Source organism: Lynx canadensis, chromosome F2, assembly GCF_007474595.2.
Source record: "Lynx canadensis isolate LIC74 chromosome F2, mLynCan4.pri.v2, whole genome shotgun sequence".
Classification (NCBI taxonomy): Eukaryota; Metazoa; Chordata; class Mammalia; order Carnivora; family Felidae; genus Lynx; species Lynx canadensis.
In genome coordinates this window covers 10564088-10591125 of record NC_044320.2, presented here as the reverse complement: position 1 = coordinate 10591125, position 27038 = coordinate 10564088, and the positions used below count along the sequence as shown (strand labels likewise).

Here is a 27038-nt window from a genome sequence, read left to right as displayed (position 1 = left end):
ATGACATGCTTCCTGAATTCAATCAAAACAGAAATCTTTAGAGTTAAATCTTTTTTTTTTTTTTTTGTCTCAGAGTGTGGTCATGGCCACCACTGGCATCTCCTGGGAATCTGGTTAGAAATTCAGAATTTCAGGTCCCACCCCCCGACCCACTGGATCGGACTCTGCTTTAAAAGGAGCCCCTAGTGATTCGTGTGCACACGCAGGATGGGGGAGCACCTGTTTAAGTCATGGTTGTGCAGTGACAGTTTGTTGTGTAGAAGACGAGAAGCAGAAACCAGGGCCCTGATCTTCCCTGCATTTGCTCATTCTGCTATCCCCAAGTGGTGAGCTCAAGGTCAGGTCCTTTTTACTTTTTTTAATGTTTTTATTTATTTTTGTGACAGAGAGAGACAGAGCCTGAGCAGGGGAGGGGCAGAGAGAGGGGGAGACAGAATCTCAAACAGGCTCCAGGCTCTGAGCTGTCTGCACAGAGCCCGACACGGGGCTCGAATTCATGAACCGTGAGATCATGACCTGAGCCGAAGTCGTCTGCTTAACCCACTGAGCCACTCAGGCGCCCCGGAGTATATTCATTTTAGAATGTACTGAAGAGGCCATGTTAATTTTCAAATCTAATTTCCTTAGATACGTTGTTTATTGGGCTAAAAGGAAGCGATGTTACCTAATAGTCACTCTGCAAATAGAGACCTCAAGAAAGCGTTAGCAAAGTTCAAAAGAATCGCTAGGAACATGGGCTCTATGTAGACTCTTCTTCCTAACTGTGTGTCCTTGGGAAGCTTATTTAACCTCTCTGAGCTTCCATTTTCTTGATAATAAAGAAGAGATCACTGAAGCAATGATCTACCTACAAGTAGTAACTTTCGTTTATTTTTTTAAGTTTATTTATATATTTCGAGAGAGAGAGCACTAGCAGGGGAGGGGCAGAGGGAGAGGGAGAGAGAGAATCCCAAGCAGGCTCTCCTCGCTGTCAGCATGGAGCCCGACACGGGGCTCGATCCCACGAACTGTGAGATCATGACCAGAGCTGAAATCAAGAATAGGATGCTTCATCGACTGAGCCACCCAGGCAACCCTAGGTAACTTAAAAAATATATATATGTATTTATTTTTGAGAAAGAGGGAGGAGGGGAGCTATGGAGAGAGAGTGGGGGACAGAGGATCTGAAGTAGGCTCTGTGCTGACAGCAGAGAGCCCGACTCGGGGCTCGAACTCAGGAGCTGTGAGATCACCACCTGAGCTGAAGTTGGATGCTGAACCGACTGAGCCACACCTATGCGCCTCCCCCCCGCCCACCCCCTCCAGTTAACTTTTAAATCACAGCATCGTCTTCAATAAGTGGAGGGTATGCACCTCCTCGAAGAGATTCTGGGGAATCAGAGAGTATTTAATAGACTGCCACGCAGACAGGTCCTAAAAGCCAACAGGTTCTCTGGACGCATTCAATTGCATTTTGCTTGTGCGTGAAACTCTGGTCTACGTGGTGCATGTCGTGGCTGCACACGTGGATAGGGCCGGCTGGAAATAACAGCCAACCCAGAAATTGGGGAGGCTGAGTAAGCCTGTAAAACTGAGGGTCTTCCGATCCCTGATGAAGGTTCACTGAACTGTAACACGGGGAAAGGCAAAGACAAATTTGTCTCCTGAGTAAATCCAAACAAGTCGGACGCTTAGCTTAACCGACTTAACATAGCAAATATGCCAGTGCGTATGGCGTGGGGCTGGGCAAGAGGAAGGTGAAGGGAGCTTTGGGAGAGAAGCTAACTGTCTACCACATCCACGTTCCCCTGTCGCTAGGAAAGGCCGCCGAGCCCCAGACTGTGTTCTCCTCCTGTGTCTGTGTGGGGCCACGCGATCAGTCTCATCAATAGAATCTACCCTTCTCCCTCCGAGAGCTGAGTACCGAAAACGCCAAGGCCCAGGGGAGGGCCTTTGTCCCCGAGTCACCCACTGACCAGGAGTGTGAGCAGTGAGCACACAGTATTACCCTAACTAACGTAAGTGTCTTAAATATACGGGAGAAAAGAAGAGAAATAAAAGGAATTGGGCACCAAGTGGCTGGGTGTAGCTCCAGAGGGATGCTGCTGGAATCTCAGATGCACAGGGCTGAAATCAACAGGAGAATCCAAAGTTTCCGTCCATTTCAAACAGTTCAGTTTTTGGAAACTGAGGTCCCCAAAGATGAAATGATGCACCCAAAGTCTAGCAGGGGATGTGGCTCAGAGAATGCATTCTGGAATGAGAAGCCTAGTCCCCTGGCTCTCAGTCCCCTGAGCACGGTAAGGGCACCTCTTACCATAACCTATACCGACCTATTCGCGTCTACATACGTGACAGGAGACAAAGGATTGTATGGAACACGATCAAGGATTAGACGTTTACAGCAGACCGTTTTCAGGGAAGGGTCACCAAACAACCACAGCAGTAAAAGCAAAAGAGAAGAAAGAATGAGCAGAGGTGGGTTGCCCTGAAGAGCCAGACGGGATTGGAAATAATTTAGAAAATGCTCCCCACACCGCAGCAGGTGCTCTGGGTGCTGGGGAACAGGGTAGAGCAGGCTGTACTTTTCTCATCTCTGATCTTTTTTTAGTCTCCAGCAGCCCTGCAGCAGGCCGGAGGGGTCCCTCCTTCTCTCCCAGAGTTCACCTTCCCAATTCCAGGGGAAGGCTCTGGGCATCCCCCACCCCCGGCCTCCGTGAGGGCAGGAGAGCCCCCAGTGTGCCAGCAGGCGTCCGCAGACTCTTCTGTTAGAAGCAGCTCCTTTGCCTGGGGCTGAGGCTACTGAGAAGCACAGGGAAGCAAACCCAATTCTAATTTGGTGCCGTGTATACTTTTGCAAGAGGGTCTCCAGTGCAAGAAGTCCGTTTAATGATTTAAAATAAATGGGTTAGGGGAGCCTGGGTGGCTCAGTCGGTTAAGCATCTGACTTCAGCGCAGGTCATGATCTCGGGTCCATGAGTTCGAGCCCCGCATCAGGCTCTGCGCTGACAGCTCAGAGCCTGGAGCCTGCTTCAGATTCTGTGTCTCCTTCTCTCTGCCCCTCCCCTGCTCATGTTCTCTCTCTCTCTCTCTCTCTCTCTCTGTCTCTCTCTCTCTCTCAAAAATAAATAAAGATTAAATAAAGTTAAAAAAAATAAATAGGTGCAGCGGGAAGGGCAGAAGTCACCTTAGCTGTTCCTGACTAAGGGAAGCACTGAAAACTGATCGGTGCAGAAAAGACTGCCAAGTGCATCATTATTGAGCTTACGGTTCCTGAATAAGTTGGTGTGGCTGTGCAGGCTTGTTTATTTTTTTCCTTTTTTTCTTTACTAAAAGTAATTGTCTCCTTCCCCCGCCCCCTGCCTTCTTCATGGTGACAGGCACTTGCATAATATTCTTTTCCTATTTTTAGATGTATATATATCATATAACATATATTATCATATTCTATGACATATATATCATATCATATATCATATCATATACATAATGATAACCAATGATCAGTATCAAATAATATAATAATCACATACATATGATATATGTTACATATTATATACAGATACAGATATAGATAGACAGATCTCACTGTTCAGCCTTCACTTGTACGAATCCTTTGGCTGGGGATTCCTTTCTTTGATATTTTTCACTAAGCTGGCTCAATTTCAAATAAGGTAAATAAGAATCACGTCTTTTAGGAAGGTTTCTCTTATCACCCCCATCCCCTTCCCCTCCCCCTAGCTCTTCCTCTTTATATGATCCATTAACAGCCTTTTTACTTACTTTAAAAATAGAATCCTACACTGTACTATAATTATAGGCACCTCCCTGAACTTGTTGTCCACAACTGGCATCGATGAGTTCTCATTATCGACGGGACCAACCTGTACATCTGGGGAGTATCTTTTATGGGAGCTGCTATTTGACAAAAGGCTGCTTTGCAGACCCAGGCACCTACACCAGTGGAACTCTAGTCTTGGACAAAATCCTGAGAATGACCTCTACTGAGACGCCCACTGTGTTGGAATCATGATCGCTGTTGGACTTCCTTTCAAAATTTTTTTTAATCTTTATTTTTGAGAGAGAGAGAGAGAGAGAGAGAGTAGGGGAGGAGCAGAGAGAGAGGAAGACACAGAACCTGAAGCAGGCTCCAGGCTCTGAGCTGTCAGCACAGAGCCCAACGTGGGGCTTGAACTCACACACCTGAGATCATGACCTGAGCTGAAGTCGGACGCTTAACCGACTGAACCACCCAGGCACCCCTGTTGGACTTCTTTTCAAATGTGTGTCCCAGCATGCCAGGTGAATGCCCGGAGATGCTGGATAGAAGGAAAAGTTGTTCCTCCCTCAGACCAAGGTCAGGACGAAAGGAGCTAAGAGGGTACATTGGTCACTCTTAGAGCTGTTTAAATGTATAGAATTCTCCCCTATGTTTGGGTATGTTTGCCCTCTGATATTTAGTGGGAGGGAGGTATAATTCTATTGCACAAGATGCCCATGTCAGGTATCTGCTTTCCAGGCACTTCTGGTGAGTGTCTGGGTTAAGCCAATCAGACACATCTGCCCCAGGCTCTAACTTGCAATGCAAAGAGGCAGGGGGAACGGGGAGTGGGGGCAGGGCAAAGGCCACTACATCCAGATCCTGGGGGCTGCAGGAGGATTCCAAGAGGTGGCAGCTGTGTTGGGGAGGGTGAGGGAGTTGGTAGCGCAAGCAGTGGATTCTTCAGGGACAGTGGAGGCAGCATCCTCACTGGCCTAGTGCTCTGCTGTGATTCTGGCTCTGCTCTGGCTTCGCTCTGCCTCATTTGCTGAGCCTGCCTCTCCATCCCTCCCCAATGATTCTATGAGCCACTAGGCAGCCTTTTAACAGACTTGGATCTGTTGTTTTTGCTTATAATTAGGACATATGTCTAAAACCATCTACAGATGCCTAATGCTCTACTGTATGCTTACCTCTCTTCTACGCCTTGTATGTAACTTCACTCACATTATGTACATAAACCCCTGCAAGGTGGCTATTAAAATGCCCATTTTATAGAGAACGGTCCTGAGATTCAAGTATGTAAATTGCCCAAAGTTTTACACAAGGAAGAAGTAGAACTGGATGGATGGATGGATGAAGGGATGGATGGGGGAAGGATGGGTGGGTGCAAGGGTGGGTAGATGGATGGGTGGGCAAGTGCATGGATGGATGGATGGATGGATGGATGGGTAGGTGAGTGGATGGGTGGATGGATGGATAGTTGGGTAAGTGGATGGATGGATGGATGGATGGATGGATGGATGGATAGGTGAATGGATGAGTGGATGGGTGGATGGTTGGGTAAGTAGGTGGGTGGATGGATGGATGGATGGATGGACGAAGGGATGGATGGGTGGAAGGGTGGGTGGGTGCAAGGGTGGGTAGATGGATGGGTGGGCAAGTGGATGGATGATGGATGGATGGATAGGTGAACGGATGGGTGGATGGATGGATAGTTGGGTAAGTGGATGGATGGATAGGTGAATGGATGGGTGGATGGATGGATGGTTGGCCACAAATATGTTTGCAAAAAAAACCAACTGAGCTGTAATCCATTTTACATTGTTTTAAAAAAAGTTATAAGAAGGAGACCAATGTGATCACCGCTGAAGTCTCTAGGTTGCATTTGGAATTAGTTTTTCAATCATAATGTAAAAGGCTTTTGCTTTTCCACTCGAAATGTAAAGGCAGGCAAGCCGACATCATTGTATTTCTCTGACATTCTTCTCGAGCCTCAATTTGGAAATGAACTCTATGATGAATAATCACTGGTTAATGAATTAATCAGCAAAATGAAGAAAGGCACTGGCATTCAGCCAGACAGAAGTCATGGCAGTCTGACGAGAGCAGCCAGTCACACACAGATCAAGTGCAGAGCAGGGGTCAGGGCGCTGTCTTTCTCACCTGACATTCTCATAGCGGTGGATGTAGATCCGATGGAATTGGTGCTGCAGGTGCTCGTCTTCAACATTGGTCATGTCATTGATCATTTCCAGGACGACAAACCGGGGAAGCACAGAGAGCACGAGCCGCTCCTGGAACACAACAAAGCAAAGGAGACGGATAGTCTCGTTAGGCCGCCCAGCAAGTCTGAGATGGGTGCGTGCACCACGTAGAAGTCGTGGGGCTCTTGGCTGACCTTCTGGAGGAATTGCTAACTTCACACCATCCTTGAACATGACAAGTATCTACTGAGTACGTGTTATTTGCTAGGCACTGCGCAGGATGTTGGGTAGACAGTGGTGATCCAAAGGAGTGTGGAGCCTATAGGTATCCAATCATTAAACATCACCCACTCAAATGCACCCATACACATTCACAAAATGCGGCGAGTGCCATGCGAGAACAGGTCATGGCCACAGAGCGTGGCAGCTGATGACACGATTCAAATCAGGTTAGGAAGGACCTTTTGGAGGACCTGATACTTAAACTGAAATCTGAAAGATTGGAATGAGCCAGCCCTGTGTAGTGCAAGAAGAAGAAAGGTCCAGGGAGAGGAAACAGCAGGTGTAAATGTTAAAAAAAAAAAAAAAAAAGCAATGGTGTGGCTGGAGGGTGGTGACAGAGGGGTGGGGTGACAGATGATGAGGTTGCAGGGGTAGCCACGTCTCCCATGCTTGTGTAAGACGTAGTGGCACTTAATTCCATCTACAACTGGAGGCCACTGTGGATTTACATTTTAAAAGATCACCCTGGCTGTGGTTCGGAAAACAAAATGTGACGAGGGTGCCCAGGGTAGAGGCAGAGAGACCAGTTGGGGAAGCTGCTCAGTGGTCCAGGTGAGAGGTGACGCTGAGACCAGACCTAGATGCCTGGCAGCTGCGATGGGAGGAGCAAAAGAGGGTGTGACCACGGGGAGGGCCAGGCTCCGAGTCTCCCTGATGGGGACAACGTGCTACGATTAATGAAATGGGGGACAAAACCAGGGTTAGGAGGTACTACCTCTTTATCAAGAGGAGAGAAACGAGACACACACGGCCTGAAAGCAGGGACCTAACACTTGACAGAAGAATGTTCTTCTGTTGCAATCAACATGGTAGATAAAAAAAAAACAAACAACCGATTCACCGGCCACAAGAACCAAATCCTAAAAAGACGTGTGCTGTGGGGACCAGGCAGGGATCTGGTTTCTTTGCTCTACAGTTTGCTGCGATGTGGAGCTGAGCTTAAGACAGGCGAATTCCCAACACCGAAGTTTCTCGTATCTTTATAGTTATTTATGGCTCTTAAGGATTTTCACCATCCATTTGCAAAACGCCGACACTAAGCAGGGAAAAGTTATCACTGGCCTTGCATGGAGACGGAGTCCAGGAGAGATTAAATTACTCTCATGGCCTGCACAGTGACCAAGTGGCAGTGGAGGTGGGAAAGCCCTGGGTTTTGAGGGTGACTGGAGTCTGGACCTTGTCTTCCTTGCCGATAGTCACGTAGCATTCGGCGAGCTCTACGTTCTCTGTGCTTTAGTTCCCTAATTTGGCAAACAGCAATAAAATCATCTACTTCCCAGGGTTGCTGCGAAAATTCAATGAAATAAAACATGAAATGGGCCTGGCATGAATCCTCTCTCTCCCCTCTGCTCTACTTAACTCGGCTCCCACGCAAGGGGCTTTATTAGTGAAGGGCCTACAGAGTTTCATACGATGAGGCTTCTCCTCTCTTGAAGGCTGTCTCACAGTGGGACTGAGAAGCATGTTTATTGCAAACACCTCTGCACCATATCCATTTTGTGCTCATTAGTGCTTTTTGCCAACTTCCTAGGTACCCGTGGCCTTGCTCGCACATCGCTGCTGGACGGGAGTAGGTGCTAATCATGGCTTTGCGGGGCACTCAGTGCCTGAACATAGTAAACACTCAATAAATACTTCCTAAACAAATGGTGAACACACAGAGGGCAGAGATTGTGCCCAGATCATGACTGGACCCCCTACCCTGGCCAACACAGTCCATGCACAGGATGGTTATTTGCTAGACAGACTTTTTTTTTTCTTTTTGAGAGAGAGAGAGAAAGAAAGAGAGAGAGAGAGAGAGTATGCACAAGAAGGTAAGAGAGACAGAGAGAAAGAGAGAGAGAATCCTTAGCAGGCTCTACGCTCAGGGCAGAGTCCAATGTGGGACTCAATCCCATGATTCTGGAATCATGACCTGATGATCATGGCCAACTGTGCCACCCAAGTGCCCCTTTAAGTGGCAATGCACACTCACCTCAAAGGATGATATCAATGCCTTCATGGGAGACTTTAAAACTAAAATTCTAAGAGAAAAATTCTCCAGCACCCAGACTTGCCAGTCTCCGGTCAGTGGTGTTACCTATAAAAGCCCATTTTCAGGGCACCTGGGTGGCTCAGTTGGTTAAGCGTCCGAATCTTGATTTCGGTTCAGGTCATGATCCAACCATCATCAGATCGAGCCCTGCGTTAGGCTCAGCATGGAGCACAGAGCCTGCTTGGGATTCTCTCTCTCTCTCCCTCTCTCTCTGCCCTCTCCCACGGGTTCTCTCTCTGTTTCAAAACAAATAAATAAACTTAAAAAAGCCCACTGTCAGCACTTTTGTTTGCCTCAGATCTGTTCACTGCTTGAGAAATACCGCTCAAGTCCCCTGAAAACACAATCAGAAAGAAAATGAGGAAGTTGGCCCCTTAATGCAATTCCCAGCTCCTGCTGAGGCACAATATCTGATTTTCTGCTCTGGAGATCAGAGGGATGAGAATCTCTCCTGGAGCCAGACTGTGGCCAGGGTGGCCTTTGTGCTCAGAGTCTGCACATCTTCCTCGCCCCCCCCCCCCGGGGCGTTTTCCATCTGCAATGAAAAGGAACCCAGGTTGATTCAAAGAGCACCATTGGCTCCTGTCTGGACTTCCTTTCCTCTCCCATCGTGTGCTCTATTCATGTCACCAGAAGCTGCTTCAGGGCATCAACTGCTACAGTGGCCCCTGGGGGGAGGTCCAGGTGAGAAATGGTGAGGGATTCAAGAGGTTTATTTTATGCAGATGATTGTCCTGGGGGAGAGTGCCCCCCATGCAGACAGCACTTCTGGGCTTCTATGCCCCAGTGATTCCGAATGGCTTTAGGAAGAACCCACCACTCCCAGGCTGTTGCAAACTGAGAGACCTCTCACGGACCTGTCTCTATGGCAGGGCAAAGCGGGGTTAACGGCAGTGAAAGTCAAGGCACCAAGAGACCTCTCCTGGGGTTATAGACAGTATCTTATTTTTACTGACCACTCACACTGTAGCACACCAAGTGCGTTGTATCCGGTATCTGATCAAAACCTCCCGTTAATCGTAGGAGGGAGTAAGTTACAATCCTTGTCCCATTTCACGCACGAGGATACAGAGATTCAAAGAGGTTTAGGGGAAATCGGGAAGCCCAAGGTCATGCACTTGGCAAGTGCACAGGGAAGACTCAAGCCCACGTTCTTTTTCACCGACGCCTGGCTCATACTTCATCCGTTTGTTCATGCACTCACGATGTCAAAGAGGAGGGGCTCTGTGCCAGATGCAGTGCGGAGCAGGGAGAATCAGCAGAAAACAAGAATGGACACGGCACTTGCCTCTGTAGAGCCAAGGTTCTAGAGCTGGAAAATGGACCCTGGAAGAAATGAAGGCGAGCCCAGTGGCGGCTCTGGCTGAATGGTCAGGGAGGGACTCCTCAAGGTGACTGAAGCTGGGATGTGAAGGACAGAAGGAACCAGTCTTAAGGAAAGCTAGAGAAGGTGCTGCAGGCACAGGGCAACAGCCAGTGCAGAAGCTATGGGATGCAGTCTCTTTGGAAATTCATTCATTCATTCTTTCACTCAACACATTTTTACTGAGATTCTACTGTAGACAAGTATGTTAGCTGCTACGACTACAGGAGAGAACCAGCAGATGGGATCCTGAATTCCGTGGGGGGGGGGGGGGGGGGGCTACAGTCTCCGTCTCAGAGAGGACAGGCAGAAGATGTGATAGTCGTGCTATCCGAGAGGTCCCACGAAAAGGAGCTTGACAAGCACTAGGACAGTAAGTCAGGAACAGGCCCTCACTAGTGCTGTGGGCAGATAACCCGGCGACGTGGCGCAGACTGCTCTATAAGCCACAGATGAGGTCCTGGGTAGCCTTTCTAGAGCTGCAAAGGCAAGAGAGGAGAGGCTGGGCTCCTACTCAGTGGGTCCTCAAGACTCCGAGCAAGGCAGAGAGCAGGGGATGAGAACTTCACCTCCAGACTAACCATTCGGTATTTAGTCTCAGGAATAAGGCATGGGCTCATTCCTAGTACAGGGGCTCGCCAGCCCAGTGTTTTAAACCCTCCAGGGGCGCCTGGGTGGCTCAGTCGGTTAAGCGTCCGACTTCAGCTCAGGTCACGATCTCGCGGTCCGTGAGTTCGAGCCCCGCGTCGGGCTCTGGGCTGATGGCTCAGAGCCTGGAGCCTGCTTCCGATTCTGTGTCTCCCTCTCTCTCTGCCCCTCCCCCGTTCATGCTCTCTCTCTGTCTCAAAAATAAATAAAACGTTAAACCCTCCAGTTATTCTGATGGGCCACGCAGTCCTCTGATCATAATGGACCTGTCCCCGGGATGCCTTCCTTCACTGGTCTGCGGAAGTGACACCACTTCCATGAAGCTCCCCCTGAATCCTCCTATGCCACGTAGACCTGCCTACTTCTGCCCTGACTGCAACCTGCACCGGCCTCTGACTTTACTGCAGCAGCGGCTTTCCTGGGTGACCTCCACTTACCAATTCTCTGGATTACCTGACTCAGTGGGTCCACTTTTTCCAGTCCCCCCTTGACACCTGTCAGCTGAGCACTGCGGGGCTGAAGCTCCCCCAGCTCATAAGGAGCTCTCTAGACGCCCGTAGCTTCTATTCCTTATGTAGCCCCACGCCGGCCAGGAGGTACTGGGCTTGTTCCCAAACATGATTATGTCACTTCATCTGTTGGTGCACTCATTCTATTTAATTAGATACTAAATTAGAATTTTAAAACAAGTAGGAACAAGTGACGGTCTTTGTATGCAAATACAATCGAATGCTTTGGAAAGACCCGGTAATGCTGGGTAGCTAAGACACTGTCACCAAATCAGATGTGGGCAAGATGGTCATGAATATTTGTGGGAAAAGTAATAAAAATTCAACAGTCACTCTGATCACGTTGCAAGTCCTTTTCAATCCTTGCTCCATGTTAAGGAACTAGAAGCCTTGGCTGATGCCCAATTAGCTACGGTCTCAATAAGAAACAACAGATCTAAGCTAAAAATAAATGCGTGGGCTTTATATCAAAACACCGGACAATGGATTTGTTATTTTCTGTTTAAGTTATAAGCCAAATGTTTAAGTACAATGTTTCAGAATTCCCCATTTTAACCCACTTTTCCAATTAATCAAGCAACTTCTCATCCTGATGGCTTCAGCTGAAGCGATCTTACAATTCTTGTTTAGATGTCTGTCCGTGAAGCCTTTGAGAGTCGCGGTGGTGTTCTGTCCACCTCCAGAACCCAACACAGGCTTGGTAAGGAAAGAGTGGCCATATTATCCAGATTCCTCTGTTGACGGATAGATACCCTAGTCTGCTTCAGAAAACTCAGGCTTTATCCTAAGTATACTGGGATGTCTCATGGAATCTAAGGGCAAAACAGAGGCTGGGTATGGGGAACCAAAGGGGACCCATAATGACTCTTTCCCCTAAATGTGGATCTCTGCTTCTCCTCCAAGCTGGCTTCATCCTTCTCTGTCACTTCTCATTCACTGAGAGCTCTTGGTCCTTATCCCTTATAGCTTTGGCCAGTTTAAGAAGAGTCTCGCGTTGAGTTCAAGCCTCAACGTGTCTTCTAGATGACTACCAGACGCATGAAAAGATGCTCGACATCGCTCATCATCAGGGAAATACAAACCAAAACCACAACGAGGTATCACCTCACCTCTGCCTGGCTAAAATTAACGACACAGGAAACAACAGATGCTGGCGAGGATGTGGAGAAACGGGAACCCTCCTGCACTGTTGGTGGGAATGCAAACTGGTGCAGCCGCTCTGGAGAGCAGTGTGGAACTTCCTCAAAAGGTTCAAAATAGCACTACCCTATGACCCAGCAATGGCACCACTAGGTTTTTATCCAAAGGGTACAAAAATGCTGATTCCAAGGAGTATATGCAACCCAATGTTTATAGCAGGGCTATCAAGAATAGCCCAACTATGGAAAGAGCCCAAATGTCCTTCGACTGCTGAATGGATAAAGAAGATGTGGTATAAATACAATGGAATATTATTCAGCCACCAGAAAGAATGAAATCTTGCCATCTGTAATGACTTGGATAGAGCTAGAGTGTATTATGCTAAGCGAAAAGTCAGTCAGAGGAAGATAAATACCATACGATTTCGCTCATGTGGAATTTAGTACACAAAATAGATGAATACATGGGAAGGGGATGAAAAGAGAGGGAAGCAAACCATAAGAGACTCTTCAAGATAGGGAACACACTGAGGATTGGTGGAGGAAGGTGGGTGGGGGACGGGCTAGATGGGGGAAGGGGATTCAGGAGGGCACTTGTTATGATGAGCCCTGGGTGTTGTATGTAAGTGATGAATCACTGAATTCTGCTCCTGAAACCAATGTCCCACTGTATGTTAACTAACCAGAATTTAAATAGAATTTTGGAAGAAGACAAAAAAGACTTAACATGTCTGCCTAAGGAGTCAAACATCCAGACCTGCCTAAGGCTCACGGTCAGAGATGCAGGGGCACAATAAAGAGACTGGTCATCACTGAAGTGACCCTTGAGAAAGGGGTGGGTTGGGTGCAGAGGGGAGAAACTGAAGTCCCCCTTCCTTCCACATTCGTGGAAGGAAAGGATGAGTAAACTATAAACACCTGCTCCTGAACAGAATCCCGCTTTGACCACAGGGGTGCAGAGCAGGGAACGTGGAGACATGGAGAAGTTAGAGGAAGGTCGGTCATAGGCATGGCTCTGGCTGCAAACCCTAGCCCTGCCCACTCCTACCTCTGTGACTTGGGACCTGCTCTTTAGCTTTTCTGTACCACAATTTCCCCATTTGTAAATCGGGGCTGGTGATAACAGCATCGATCTGCCAGGGCTGTCGAATTAAGTGAGTTAGTATTTGTAAAAGAATTAGAGAGGGTCTAGCACACTGGAACCACAGCCCACGTGCTGATGAAATTCACGGCACGCATGCTGTATTTTAAGCACTGTTTCAGAGCTCTGATTGTGCACTGGTGTAAAAACTTACAGCTCTTAGAGGAGGAACACGACACAGCAAATACGGGGAGAATGCATAGACAGAATCTAAAAAGGCAATTGCGGTACACGGTGAAAAGCTTCAGCCGCACTTGTAAAAATTAAAATTTCTTCAGTTTTTATTACCAAAAACCTTGACTCTGGCATTTGAGTTTGTATCACAGAGGGATTTTATAGGATTTTCACGCGGAACTGCTACCATTTCTGAAAGGTTAAGTGTGAGCACAGAGGTGCAGAAGCCGTTGTTGAACTGGCTCCTGAAGGCGTATTCCATATACGCAATTCAGGCTGATTCGGCAAGGAGGCTGAAAAGTCTGGAGACCATCCATGCCTCCTTGGTGATGGTCTAAGACCACCAGGATCCTTTGGTTCTACCCAGAAATACAAACACTACAAAGTTTGGAGTCAGGCAAGCTTGCAGTTTGCTCAACAGCTGGCCCACCTTGCGACCACAATAACCTCTATGACCCCTCTGTGCCTCAGTTTCTTTTTTTTTTTTTTTTAATTTTTTTTTTTCAACGTTTATTTATTTTTGGGACAGAGAGAGACAGAGCATGAACGGGGGAGGGGCAGAGAGAGAGGGAGACACAGAATCGGAAACAGGCTCCAGGCTCTGAGCCATCAGCCCAGAGCCCGATGCGGGGCTCGAACTCCCGGACCGCGAGATCGTGACCTGGTTGAAGTCGGACGCTTAACCGACTGCGCCACCCAGGCGCCCCTGTTTCTTTATCTACAAAATGGGAATAGTACTGCCTGCCTCCCAGGATTGTTGTTTACACTAAAGCCCCTTTTATAGATCCTGGCATACAGTAGGTGCTTACTAAATAGCAGTAGTGATCAGGTGTGCTTTTAATTCATTCCAGCAGCCAGCTCACAAGCCAGAGGCTGCGTTACTCTCTCGTCTGTAGTCCACGACGGGGAACACACTTTAAAGAATGCACACCTTCTGGGATGAGCACTGGGTGTTGTATGGAAACCAATTTGACAATAAATTTCATATTAAAAAAATAAAGAATGAGTAACAAAATTCAGGTTTCAGGGACGTTTTTCTTCTTTTTATCTTTTCAAGGAGTTAAGATTTTTCCAGGTCCCTTCATTTGGTAGTTCCCAGGCAAGGCTCTTTCCTTATTCTTCGATTTGCTTAAGCATTGCCGAATGCCTACTGAATGCCGGGAGAGTCCAGTGCGCAAGGCCAACAAAAGCCCTGCCTTCACAGACCTCGGCTCACTGCAGGGAATTTAAAACAATAGTAACATAGTCAAAACTGCTTTGCTGTTTATTATCATCACCATTCACCATTTACCCTTGATATTCCAGTTTGAAACAATGTCAGTGACGAAATACTCCCCTCTACTCCCCAGGCATCTGCTTAGTAGAGATGGCATACGGTCACCCTGTCCCCACAACTTTTAGCACTTTCAATGCAGAATGACCCATGACAGGGCAGCACACGCCTTCGTCATCAGTTTTACACCCTCCCCGATGCTTAGCACACGCGGGGGAACTCACAGCTGAGGGCCTCCTCTGGTGTGTCGACAACTCTTACATTATCGGACAGAAAGGAAGGCAATTTCTGGGTCGGTAATACAATGATAAATCAAAGGCAGTAGTATGACAGTCGGGCACAAAGCTGAGCTGCCCTGAAAGGAATTTCGTCAAATAGGAGGAATAAAGAACACATTTGCTGTATGCAGGAGACACGAGGGGCCGGATCTGCTCCCAAGCAGCTCCTCTAGAAAAATCTTCCTTTTGGGGCGCCTGGGTGGCTCAGTCGGTTAAGCGTCCAACTTCGGCTCAGGTCATGATCTCACGGTCCATGAGTTCGAGCCCCGCGTCAGGCTCTGGGCTGACGGCTCAGAGTCTGGAGCCTGTTTCGGATTCTGTGTCTCCCTCTCTCTCTGCCCCTCCCCCGTTCATGCTCTGTCTCTCTCTGTCTCAAAACTAAACAAACATTAAAAAAAAACAAAAATCTTTCTTTTAAGCACTTCTTACGGCTTGAGGATTTCAGTCTTTTTAGAGAGCGCTAAAAGGTTCTTTCACATAAGGTTTGCCACTCTTCTCCGACACAGAAAAAAAAGTAAACACCGGGCCATTTTCAATAAAAAGACATTGATATATAGGTCAGAAATCCACACTTGGAAGACGTGATTTTGGGTCTCTTTCCGGCATGCACCGACCCACTGTCTGATCTTGGGCAAGCTCCTTGATACTTCTGAATCTGAATTTTCTTAGGTGTAAAGGCAGGCGTTGAACTTTGCTCTGCTGGCCTCACAGACGGTGAGATATTCCAGCTGGATATTATTACGTCTTAAAAAAAATAGGAGGGGCACCTTGGTGGCTCAGCCGGTTAAGTGTCCAACTCTTGATTTCGGCTTAGGTCATGATCTCACGGTTGGTGAGTTGGAGCCCCTCATTGGGCTTTGTGCTGACCGGGCACAGCCTGCTTGGGATTCTCCTTCTCTCCCTCTCTCTCTGACTCTCCCCTGCTCACATTCTCTCTCTGTCTTTCAAAATAAATAAATGAAGCTTTAAAAAAAAATTAAGAGTTTGCCAGTTAGAGTTAGAGAAGACCGTTCAATGAACAAAGACACAGGATGGACAGGGGATGGCAAGTTTCTGGGTGAGTTCACCATGGTCGAAGGTTCTCTGTGAAGGACTAATCAGAATAGAGACTTGAGAATTCCACTGGGAACAGTGTGGCACGGCCCTTGCGAACTGTGGCAAGGAATTTGGTCTTTAGGTCATAGGGGAATAGGGAGCCAATGATTTTTTAAGTGGGAGAGGAGAAGGGAAGTAACATTATTTGTGTGACTCTAGAGAATGGACTGCAAGCCTAGGGGACAGACAGAAAATAGGTGACATAGTCGTGGCTAAGTCTCCAGCAAAGAAAGCAGATCTGAACGTGGGTCAGTGCAGTGGGCAAAGAGAAGGAGAAAAAAAGGGAAGCTACTGTTATTGTATATAGGCTGAAAAATTTTCCAATTTTTGAAGTTGCACAAGGGATGAAACAGAAAAAAATGGTATATACATATATATATATATACACATATATATATGTACATATATATACACATTTTTAGCACTTTGTATATGTGTGTGTGTGTATATATACATATATACACATATATGTACATATATATGTATATATACATATATGTATGTGTGTGTGTATATATATATGCATATATACATATATATATATGTGTGTGTGTGTGTGTATATATATATATATATATATGCTTGGGATTCTCTCTCTCCCTTTCTCTCTTCCCCTCTTCAACTTGCATGCAAGCTTGCACTCTCTCTCTCAAAATAAATAAATAACTTAAAAAAAGGAATTTCCAGCTCTTTTTCCATTTCCATCTCTCTACGATCATAAATCTGAAAAAGGAAATTCCTTTTAATATTATTCATCTATTTACTTAAGTAATCATTCATCAATTATTTTTCAAGCTCTCCCTCAAAATGACACAATGTAATGAGGAAAACGCTGCTCCCCTCACTGAACTTCAGACAAGTACAGAAAGATATTAGGGTGGTAAGCGCAGCGATGGACGGGAGGTGAGGGGCAGTGTGAGTCCAATTAAGGGTATCTTGACCCAGTCAGGGAAGTCTTCCTGGAAGAGGTGGTTCTTGAGCCGAGTTTTGGTTTTGAGTAGAGGAAATCGTCTGAGTGAAGCCAGGATGATGGTAACAGATGGTGTACTCATAGTGCTTCAAATAGTTGAATGTGGAGAAGGGCCAGGTCTTAAAGTCACTCTTGTGCTAAACTAAGAAACAGTAACTTCACCTTGAAAGCTAAGGGGAGCCACTGAAGGATGGCTTTTTCTTATCGGTAACTGAAGTGTAATTTACAGAGAGGGACATGGGCGTATCCTAGATGTACAGCTGGATGTATTTCCACAAATGAAACACGCTCTCGTGAACAGAACCCAGACCCAATAGCAGAACAGGACAGCAACCCAAAAGCCCCTCGTGTCCCCCAGCAGTCCACACGTTATTTAGCGAAGCAAATGCCTAAGAAAGAATAGCAATCGTATTGTCAAAATAGGATTCTGTCCACCACCACTGCTCCTGTTGGCCGGCACTAATGGTCGAACTCTGTACGTGAATCGTCTCATGTTGTCCTCACCACAACTCACGAGAATGATACCTTTATCATCCTTGCTTTACAGATGTGGAAACGGAGGCACCGAGAGACTGGAGAGCTGTGTCAAAGGCACACAAAGGGGCACAGAAAGGCAGCACCTGAATGCAAAGTCAGGTGTCTTGGTCCATTAGTGAGTGAGTTCACCACACCAGGCTCTGTGTTATGGAGCCTGATTCAGGTTCATTCTTTCCTCGGGGACAGAGGGTCACCTGGGACTGCCTCTCATGCCACAAGCTTTTCCACATCTTCATATAATCTACTGTGGAATATCACTCGCTACTCACTCATGCGTCTGGAGAACTGTTATTTAGCAAGCATGTACTAAGGAATGAGCGAGTGCTGTTTATTTCACTGGGCAAAGCAGGGGACGATCTTCACTTCTGCCTCCCCCATGCTCGTGGTGTAGTCGGCTGAGAGGCTGAAAATTGCTGCCATAAAATATTAACAGCAGTGCACTAAACATCAGTTCAGGACACCACCTGGCTCTTGCCTGCTTCAAAGAGATGGCGGCATAAGAGATGTGGAAGATGAGATGCTTTGAGCTGGTGGAGAGTCAGAACTCCCAACGCCAAAGCTTAGTTTTTCCTGTCCTGAGCTTCATATAACGGAATCACCTGTTCTCCTTTGTGTCTGGCTTCCCTCGCTCTCCACCCAGGAAGAATGGGTCACTGATGGATCTCCTGTGACCTTCTGGCCGCCACTGAAGGGAGTCATCCACTACTCTTCCTTGGAACGTCTTCTGGTTCTGGTCTATGCACCTTGCTCTTCTGATTTGTTGTTGTTGGGCTGTTTTCATCTTATTTTTATTTTTTTAAACTTTTTAACATCTTTGCGGATTGTTTCTCCTCTATCTACCCCTTTAAATGTTGGAGGACTCCAGACCTCAGCACCATACTTCTTCCTGTTTTCTCGTTTGGACTACCCTCCTGGATTAATTCCTCTAGGGAAATGGCTTTCTACACCATACATATGTTGACCCACTCCAGAGGCTGTATTTCAATCTTAGCCTGTCTGCTGGACTCTAAGCTCTATATCCAAGTGCCTAAACTTGACACATCCACTTTGATGAATAGCAACCCAAATTTACTTGACCCAGATATGTGCTCTGGCCGAGTTTCCCATCATTCATCCCAATCAACACCACCCTCCAGGCACATGAACCTTTCTGCTCCTTGAACATGGTAATAAGCTTGTTCCCATCTCATGACCTCTGTGTTAGGTATTCCTTCTGCATGGAATGTTCGTCCCCCAGCTGCCTGTTTAATTTGCCTTTTCCCAAAGGTCTCAGTTCTTCAAAGCCCCAATCTGGAGTACTGCTCCTTGTCACCTCATCTATAATCATGGCATTGATCATGAAAAATTTCATGCTTAGCCCTTTGTTCATTTGCTCACTGCTGATCTCCTCTCATCTCCCCCTAAGTCCACGAGAGCAAGGATCTTAGTGGTATCCTGAGTACCTTGAGCAATGTCTGGGACACAGTAGGCACTCCGTAAATGTCAGCTGACATTCTTCACGAATGACTCACACCGCATCTTTCAGAGATACGTAGGCTGAGGAACCGTGACTGATCGCGGGAAGGCAAGAGGGAAACCGACAGGTGAGTTTAGAACTATTGAGAACACAGTCCACAGTGACAGGCTGCCTCACTGGCTGTCAGTGTCCTCACGGCAGCCTTCTCAAGTGTCTAGGATCCCTGGGGACAAACATTTGAGAACAGTTGATCTGCACAGTGACCACGCATTAACCAGCATATTTTAATGTCTGGAACATCCTGATCTTCGACATTCTGGGAGAAGAGAAATCCCAGCGTATATAGGTCAATATGGTTTTTCCATGTTATATAGTATATGGTAATACCTATAATCATATGGTGTATAGGTCTTATGGTTTTCTTTCTTTTCATCATGTGTTTTGCTCAACTTCATGTTCCTTTTGTCAACAGGGCTGAGATCAACTTGCAGCACACACACACACACACACACGCACACACTGAAAGATCAAAACTTAGACTTTGATTCCTTTGGCCTTGTCAGGACAAAACAGCTAGCAAGGCTATAACAAGGAAAGCAGAAATAAGGCAACATTAAACGTAAAATTTAAAAAGTCCAAGATGTCTATGTTGGAGTGGCTTCCTGAGCCTGAAAAATGCCATTTCTTAGATGTATCAATGGAACCAAAATACTTTGATATTCTCTTAGGGATCCGTTCATATTTATAAACCCGTTTTGTAGTCAGAGGTGGACATGTTATGTTCGTTGAAAATGAAAAATGTTTTCTCTAGTGGGCATTGAGGAAACCACAGGAAGGAGATCCCGATTTACCAGCCAGATCTTCATGTTACCCGCGAGAAGGAAGAGATTTTGCTCTGATGTAAGACAAACTAGGTCTGAGGTCATTTTCTCACTGAATGATCTTGGCAGGAGTGTCAATTTCTTTATCGGGAAAATGGGAATGAGAAGGAGCCCTCCATGCGGGTCTCACGGAAGTGACACTACATCTCTGATGTATGGTGGGGGTTCCACCAAAGCTGACCGCCTCTCTCTCTCCTTTCCTCCTCCACGTTCCTTCCTGTCTACACTTTAACTTTCCAAAATGGACCAGAAAAGAAGGTTTATAATATAAACATCTAATACTAGAGATATCTAATATAAATAATATAATATTAGAACAGGTGCCTTTTTTTTTAATGTTTTTATTTATTTTTGAGACAGAGAGAGACAGAGCACGAGCACGGGAGGGGCAGAGAAAGAGGGAGACACAGAATCCGAAGCAGGCTCCAGGCTCTGAGCCGTCAGCACAGAGCCCAACGTGGGGCTGGAACTCACGGACCGTCAGATCATGACCTGAGCTGAAGTCGGACGCTTAACCGACTGAGCCACCCAGATGCCCCATAGAACATGTACCTTTTTTGATAAGCCACACTGTCTACAACAAACATCTTCTCATGTGCTGTAAACCTACAGGTGGGGACAAAAGTGAGGGATGTGGTTTTTGTCCGGTATTCTGCAGAGCTCCGGCAAAGGGGAATCACGGACAGCCCAACCTTACTAAATGTGGTAGACTGCATGTAAATATGTGCATAATAATTCCCCTTGGGTAGCGGCCTCCCATATGGATTCTTGGCTTGGCTGAGTCGCTTGCTTTGACCAACGGGACAAGAGCACATATGGCACAAGCGGAGGTGTGAAATGTGCCTGTTCACTGGGACTTCTATTACCTCCTGTAGTGCGTGGACCCCTGCGACTACCACATGAATGTGCCCGAGCTCCCCGTTGGAGGACGAGAGACCACGCGGTAGAAAATTAGATGCCCTGGTCTCTGGTTTGCCAAACTGCCTGATGTGTGAGTGAGATCACCGCACAGGTAACGGAGATCACCCGGCAGGCATCAGTCCCACCCAGTGACTGGAGACACTCACCAGAGCCCAGAAGAACTCCCAGCCAACCCAGAGAACTGTCAGCTAAATAATGGTGATTATTTTAAGCCACTACGTTTTGGGGTCATTATACAGCAAAAGGTGTAACCAATACTCTAGGGTAACAGATATGGAAAGACAAGGTGGGTGATTAGGATCAATGACTAGGAAAGGGACTGACATCTGAGCACCTGCGTGTGACAGTTATCACCCAATTTATCGTCTTTGACCCTTACAGCTAGCCAATGGAGCAAAGCCTATTTTACAGCCAAGAAAAAATAAAAGAGATAGTATATATTGTCCAAGGACATAACGACAAAGCGAGTCTTATTATCCTATGTTATAGATGAGCATATTGGCTCAGAAGTGAAAAAAAATCTGCCCATGAAATCAAGAGCGGCAGAACCATGCTCAAAACTTTGGTAAGTATGGCACAAAAGCCGGGGCTATCTTGAATACTCTTGATGTTGTGTATACACTGCATGCTTCCAAAGCCGTGTAAATGAAGAAAGCGCCATTAATTTTTCTGCTTCGTTGTCCTTGGATGGGCTACTTCCCCTTCTTCCTGTGCTTTATCATCATCATGGGGGAGGAATGGATGCCTTGCTCTCAGGACGCTTCCCCATGGGGTCCTGGATCCTGAGACATCGGAATCACAAGCCAAAGCCACCAGCCAGAGGGACTAGAGAGTCTGCTGGAACGGGCATATGAGGGGTGTGGCGGCGGGCATGGTGGCCTGCCTTTACCCGCCACCTCTAATGCAGCATTTTTTTTAAGTTTATTTATTTATTTATTTTGAGGGAGGGGGAGGGGCAGAGAGAGAAGGAGAGAGAAGATCCCAGGCAGGCTCTGCCAGTGCAGAGCCTGGCATGGGGCTCAAACTCACGCACTGTGAGGTCATGACCTGAGCCGAAACCCAAGAGTTGGATGCTTAACCAACTGAGCCACCCAGGGGCCCCTAGTGCAGCATTTTTTAAACTGGAGTTTGCGACACAATCGCGGGCCCGAAATCAAGCGGATGAGACACGGCCTTGACGTGCGGTTTCACAGACACTTTCTCTGTTTTACCTTGTATGCCTTTGTGACACTAGATCATAAGTAAAATGAGCTTCTTCCTGGGAGCTGCCATCCCAAAGTGGAAAGGCCCCGAATATTCCTTTCTGAATGAAAGAGGCTGGGAAGTTAATTTCCTGCATCTCCCTAAATCCTGCAGCTCTGGATACAATTTGGATTTTGCAAATTAGGTGTATTCCTGCAAGATAGAATGTGGAGGTGAGAGAGAGGCTATTTTCAGCTACCTCTGCTCTTGGTTGCTGGCAATCGTGGTCATGGAGAGAATGGATTTTTAAATGGCAGTCTTCTAGTGTCCAGTCACGAGATTTGTGGTCATCCAGAAGATGGCCACTGTCCGTATTTTGCCAGGGGAGACCCAGGAGGCGGCGGGCTCCGGAGTTAACATCTGTGGCAGTGGCACAGCTAACACGCTGTCCATCACAGTGACTGCGAGGCTGGTCCACAAGGTCTAGAAGAGGAACACTGGGGTCCCAAGAGAGGATTTAACCCTTCTGCGAGGCCAACGGACAAGGAAAGTCCTCTTGTTCAAGGGCAGCAGGGATCAGGGGAACAGGAAGGGATTTTATAGTCTCATCAATACTCAAAGATCCTTTCTAAGAGTCATCAGTCCAGGAGAAATTACATACGCCCTAGAAATCCTCCTGAACACATGTTCGCAAATGTCATACCACACATCCCTCTGCTGTCCTGTTACATACGCGTGCGTATTTGGCTCTATTGAACCGTTCAATTCAATTTCTTCCAATAAATGGTAATCTGCCTGGCATGTGCCAGGCTTGGAGGGTGTTAATCAGACTGGCCCCAAACAACGCATAGCCTGTGGGGAATCCAAGATGCGGGAACATCCCGATGGCTCGATTCAAAAAGCTCTGTCTCGGAAACCAGAAGCCCTCACTCTGGGAACACCAGTCATGATCTGGGGATGGTGAAGCAGGGATCCGTGGTACCTGTTCGTCAGGCACACCTCGAACATTTATTTCAGATAAGTCTCACCATAGTCAGCGAGGTATGTCGGATTATTCCAGTTTCACAGATACGGAAACGGAGGCACATCAATTTAACGTTCTTTGCCCAAGTTTTCACAGCTACTGAGGTGCAAAGCTGGGGCTCAAAACCAGGTCCGTCTGACTCCACTGTCCATGCAGCAACTAAGCTGCCTGTGAACACAGTCGGGATTTTCTCAGAAATAAATCTCCCACTGAAATTCTAACAAAGGACAAAATTAGAAGTCTCAGATAGACTTGCCCTTGGAGGACTCTCGGCTCTATTCCCCTCCATTCTGATAAAACCCTGTCCTACTACGCTAACTTCCAAATCTGTTGTAACAACACACTATCGTTGGTGACGAGGAGCTATGTTACAAAAGCTAGCAACTATTGCTTCAATATGCCGAAAAGGCACACATCTCTTGGACAACTACCAATCTTGGTGTGGAAAAGACCTCCACATTGTTATTTCCCCCCGGAAATATTTGAACCCATTCAGCAGAACATGTACATTTTCAAATTGGCTTCCATGTCTGACGACAGTAACCCCTTGGGTGTTTACATGGGGGGGGGGAGGCTTAGGTTCTGAAAGTATAGTCGGCACAGAGCCCGACGTGGGGCTCGAACTCACAAACCGTGAGATCGTGACCTGAGCCGAAGTCAGACGTTTAACCGACCGAGCCGCCCAGGTGCCCCTGGAAGGATCCTTTGTTGTTTTTTTTTTTAATTTTTTTTTAACGTTTATTTATTTTTGAGACAGAGAGAGACAGAGCATGAACGAGGGAGGGGCAGAGAGAGAGGGAGACACAGAATCGGAAGCAGGCTCCAGGCTCCGAGCCATCGGCCCAGAGCCCGACGAGGGGCTCGAACTCACGGACCGTGAGATCGTGACCCGAGCCGAAGTCGGATGCTTAACCGACCGAGCTGCCCAGGTGCCCCTGGAAGGATCCTCTTTAAGAAAAAGATTGCAAGTAGTAACTAGACATGTGCCAGGACCCTTCGGAGGGCTTTGGAAGGACCTGTTAAGTGAGAGGTCCTGAGGCTTAAGTTTCATGACCTTCACTAGAGCTGGCAAACGATCCTGCATTCTGAGCAGAGCAACTTTTATTATTGTAAATGCTAGAAGATGCCCATAGCTTGGAGCAGCACCCCACCCGTGGCTGCATGTGGACAGATAAAACAAATTACTGCCTACTTCAACTCTTAGCACGCAGCTGTTCCCACAGGTACCTATTTATAAGTGTGCCGTAATACATGCTTCCCAGGCTCTTTGAACGGTGAATTCTCTTTTTCCCCCCACACGGTGAATTCTCTTTTTTCTCTCTCCCCAGAAAACGTTCATTCACTCAATACACATTTTTCAAAGTTTGGAGACATGATGAACAAGACTGATCAGATCCCTGCTGCGACCAAATTACATACTAGTTGGAAACAAGGAAGCATATGTATTCACCATGTAATTTCACGTAGTTTTAAGTTCCACCAAGAAAAGAAAACTGGGTGGTGTGGTAAAGAATTGGGGCGCCTGGGTGGCGCAGTCGGTTAAGCGTCCGACTTCAGCCAGGTCACGATCTCGCGGTCCGGGAGTTCGAGCCCCGCGTCAGGCTCTGGGCTGATGGCTCGGAGCCTGGAGCCTGTTTCCGATTCTGTGTCTCCCTCTCTCTCTGCCCCTCCCCCGTTCATGCTCTGTCTCTCTCTGTCCCAAAAATAAATAAATGTTGAAAAAAAAAATGAAAAAAAAAAAAAAAAGAATATACCTGTGTGCGGAGAGTGTGGAGACGGTCAGTGTCACTCAGGGAAGGCATCCTAATTAAGGATACATTTGTGCCGAAGCCCGAAGGAGGAGAATCCAACACCGGGAATTCTGAGTTTCTAATTCAGTGGTTATGATTCTGGGGTCTATTTAATTAGCAATTGACAAGAGCTTTATAACACTCATTCGTGGAAATTTGTAAAGTATTGACTATGGGTTATCTTTTCACATCGATCCAAGAATATCGTAGGTCAAATCTCACGGTTCATGGGATCGAGCCCCGCGTCAGGCTCTGTGCTCAGAGCCTGGAGCCTGCTTCGGATTCTGTGTGTGTCTGTCTTTCCACCCCTCACCCGCTCGCCTCTATCTCTGTCTCTCAAAATTAATAAATGTTTAAAAAATAAAAAAGAACATCATGTGTCAATAGTGATTGGGGGAGCTCTAATTTGGAGGTAAGAGACTGATTAAACCTTAAAGAAGCCCCTTGAAGGCAGTATTATCAGGACATTAACCATCCTCCTCCAATACAACATTTAAAAAATTTAAAAATAATCACTTATAGGGGTGCCTGGGTGGCTCAGTCGGTTGGGCGTCCGACTACGGCTCAGGTCATGATCTCACAGTTCGTGAGTTCGAGCCCCGCGTCGGGCTCTGTGCAGACAGCTCAGAGCCTGGATCCTGCTTCAGATTCTGTGTCTCCCTCTCTCTCTGCCCCTCCCCCGCTAACCGCTCTGTCTCTCTCTGCCTCTCAAAAATGAATAAACGTTAAAACAATTAAAAAAAAAAAAACACTTGGGGCGCCTGGGTGGCGCAGTCGGTTAAGCGTCCGACTTCAGCCAGGTCACGATCTCACGGTCCGTGAGTTCGAGCCCCGCGTCAGGCTCTGGGCTGATGGCTCAGAGCCTGGAGCCTGTTTCCGATTCTGTGTCTCCCTCTCTCTCTGCCCCTCCCCCGTTCATGCTCTGTCTCTCTCTGTCCCAAAAATAAATAAACGTTGAAAAAAAAATTAAAAAAAAAATAAAAAAATAAAAAAAAACCACTCACACCTGAAGTGTGGTTACAGTTAGAAGATCACCTTCCTGTGTACGAGCTCATTGAACGGGCACAAGAATCCTTCGAGGTAGGAATTATTAAAACAATTTTACAGGTGAAGAAACTCAGGCTCAGAGAAGTAACTGGCTTGAAGCCAACCTTGTATTAATACAGGACAGCAAACTGCACATCCCTCTTCTGCTGCATCTAAAAAAAGCACGGCTGTCAATGCCTGAGCTCCAAAAAAGAAACCGAGTCAGAGGCCAGAGGGCATGGTGGAGGCAATGTGGCAGGTGGCCCTTCAACTGCTATCTCCGCGAACTGTCTGGAGAAACTGTTCAGGGCAGGTATGGACGTGAGGTCCCTGTGACCCCCTCCTCCGAGCCTATAAAACCAATTGGCTGTTGATCTGCGTCGTCACTTTTCACTTCGGTGTTTAATGATAAGCTGATGTCAATTTTCTGCTCATGAAAAAAAAACGATTAAACACTTCTCATTTATATTTGAAATAACAGGAAGTATCATAATCAGCAAAGTTTACCTGGAAAACACAGGCAATGTTCATTCTTTAGTTCCCTCTAACTCTGGGCAAACACAAGCTACTCCCTGAACAGAAGGCGTAATTCAATTGCCTTTGATTTCCGCGGCTTTTCACACTGCAAACATCTGAGTCTGGCTCTGTCTCTACTTATTTAAAATCAATTAAATCTCAGGGCACCTGCGTGGCTCAGTTGGTTAAGTGTCTGACTTTTGATTTCGGCTCAGTGGGATCGAGCCCTGCGTCAAGCTCTGTGCAGAGCGTGAAGTCTGCTTGAGAGTCTCTCTCTCTCTCTCTCTCTCTCTCTCTCCCTCTGCCCCTCTCTCTCGCTTGTGCGTGCTCTCTCTTTCTCTAAAAATAAATAAAATGAAAAAATTTTTAAATCAATTCAGCTTCTGGTAGTCTGAGGATTTTGTTTTCTGTGCGAGACATTGCCTTATGATTAAAACAAATGCTTTAGAAAGAGTCACAATTATGGGATGCCTGGGCAGCTCAGTCGATTAAGCATCCGATTTCAGCTCAAGTCATGATCTATTCGTGGGATCGAGCCCCACTTGGGGCTCTGTGCGGACAGCTCAGAGCCTAGAGCCTGCTTCCGATTCTGTCTCTCCCTCTCTCTCTGCCCCTCCCCCACTCGCACTCTGTCTCTCCCACAAATAAATAAACATAAAAAAAATTTTTAAAAGAAAGAGTAGCAATTACAACAACAACCCCACTGCCAACAACAGATCTTACTCAGCACTTAACTACGCGTCAAGCTTTATGATACACGATTCACCTCATTTCCTCCTTCCTCACAGCAACTCCCAAGATAGGTACATTTCTAAATTTTTTTTTTCCAACGTTTTTATTTATTTTTGGGAC

The 27038-nt window shown here is 46.8% G+C and overlaps 1 protein-coding gene across 2 annotated transcripts in view; it reads right to left on the bottom strand.

Moving 5' to 3' along the window:
• Positions 1 to 27038, bottom strand: part of ADCY8 (adenylate cyclase 8) — a 225733-nt gene that overhangs the window by 133960 nt on the left and 64735 nt on the right. For both annotated transcript variants that reach the window (XM_030304404.1, XM_030304406.2), the window contains exon 3: positions 5906 to 6036. In XM_030304404.1, the coding sequence (XP_030160264.1) occupies positions 5906 to 6036 (131 nt within the window). The remainder of the gene's footprint in view (positions 1 to 5905; positions 6037 to 27038) is intronic.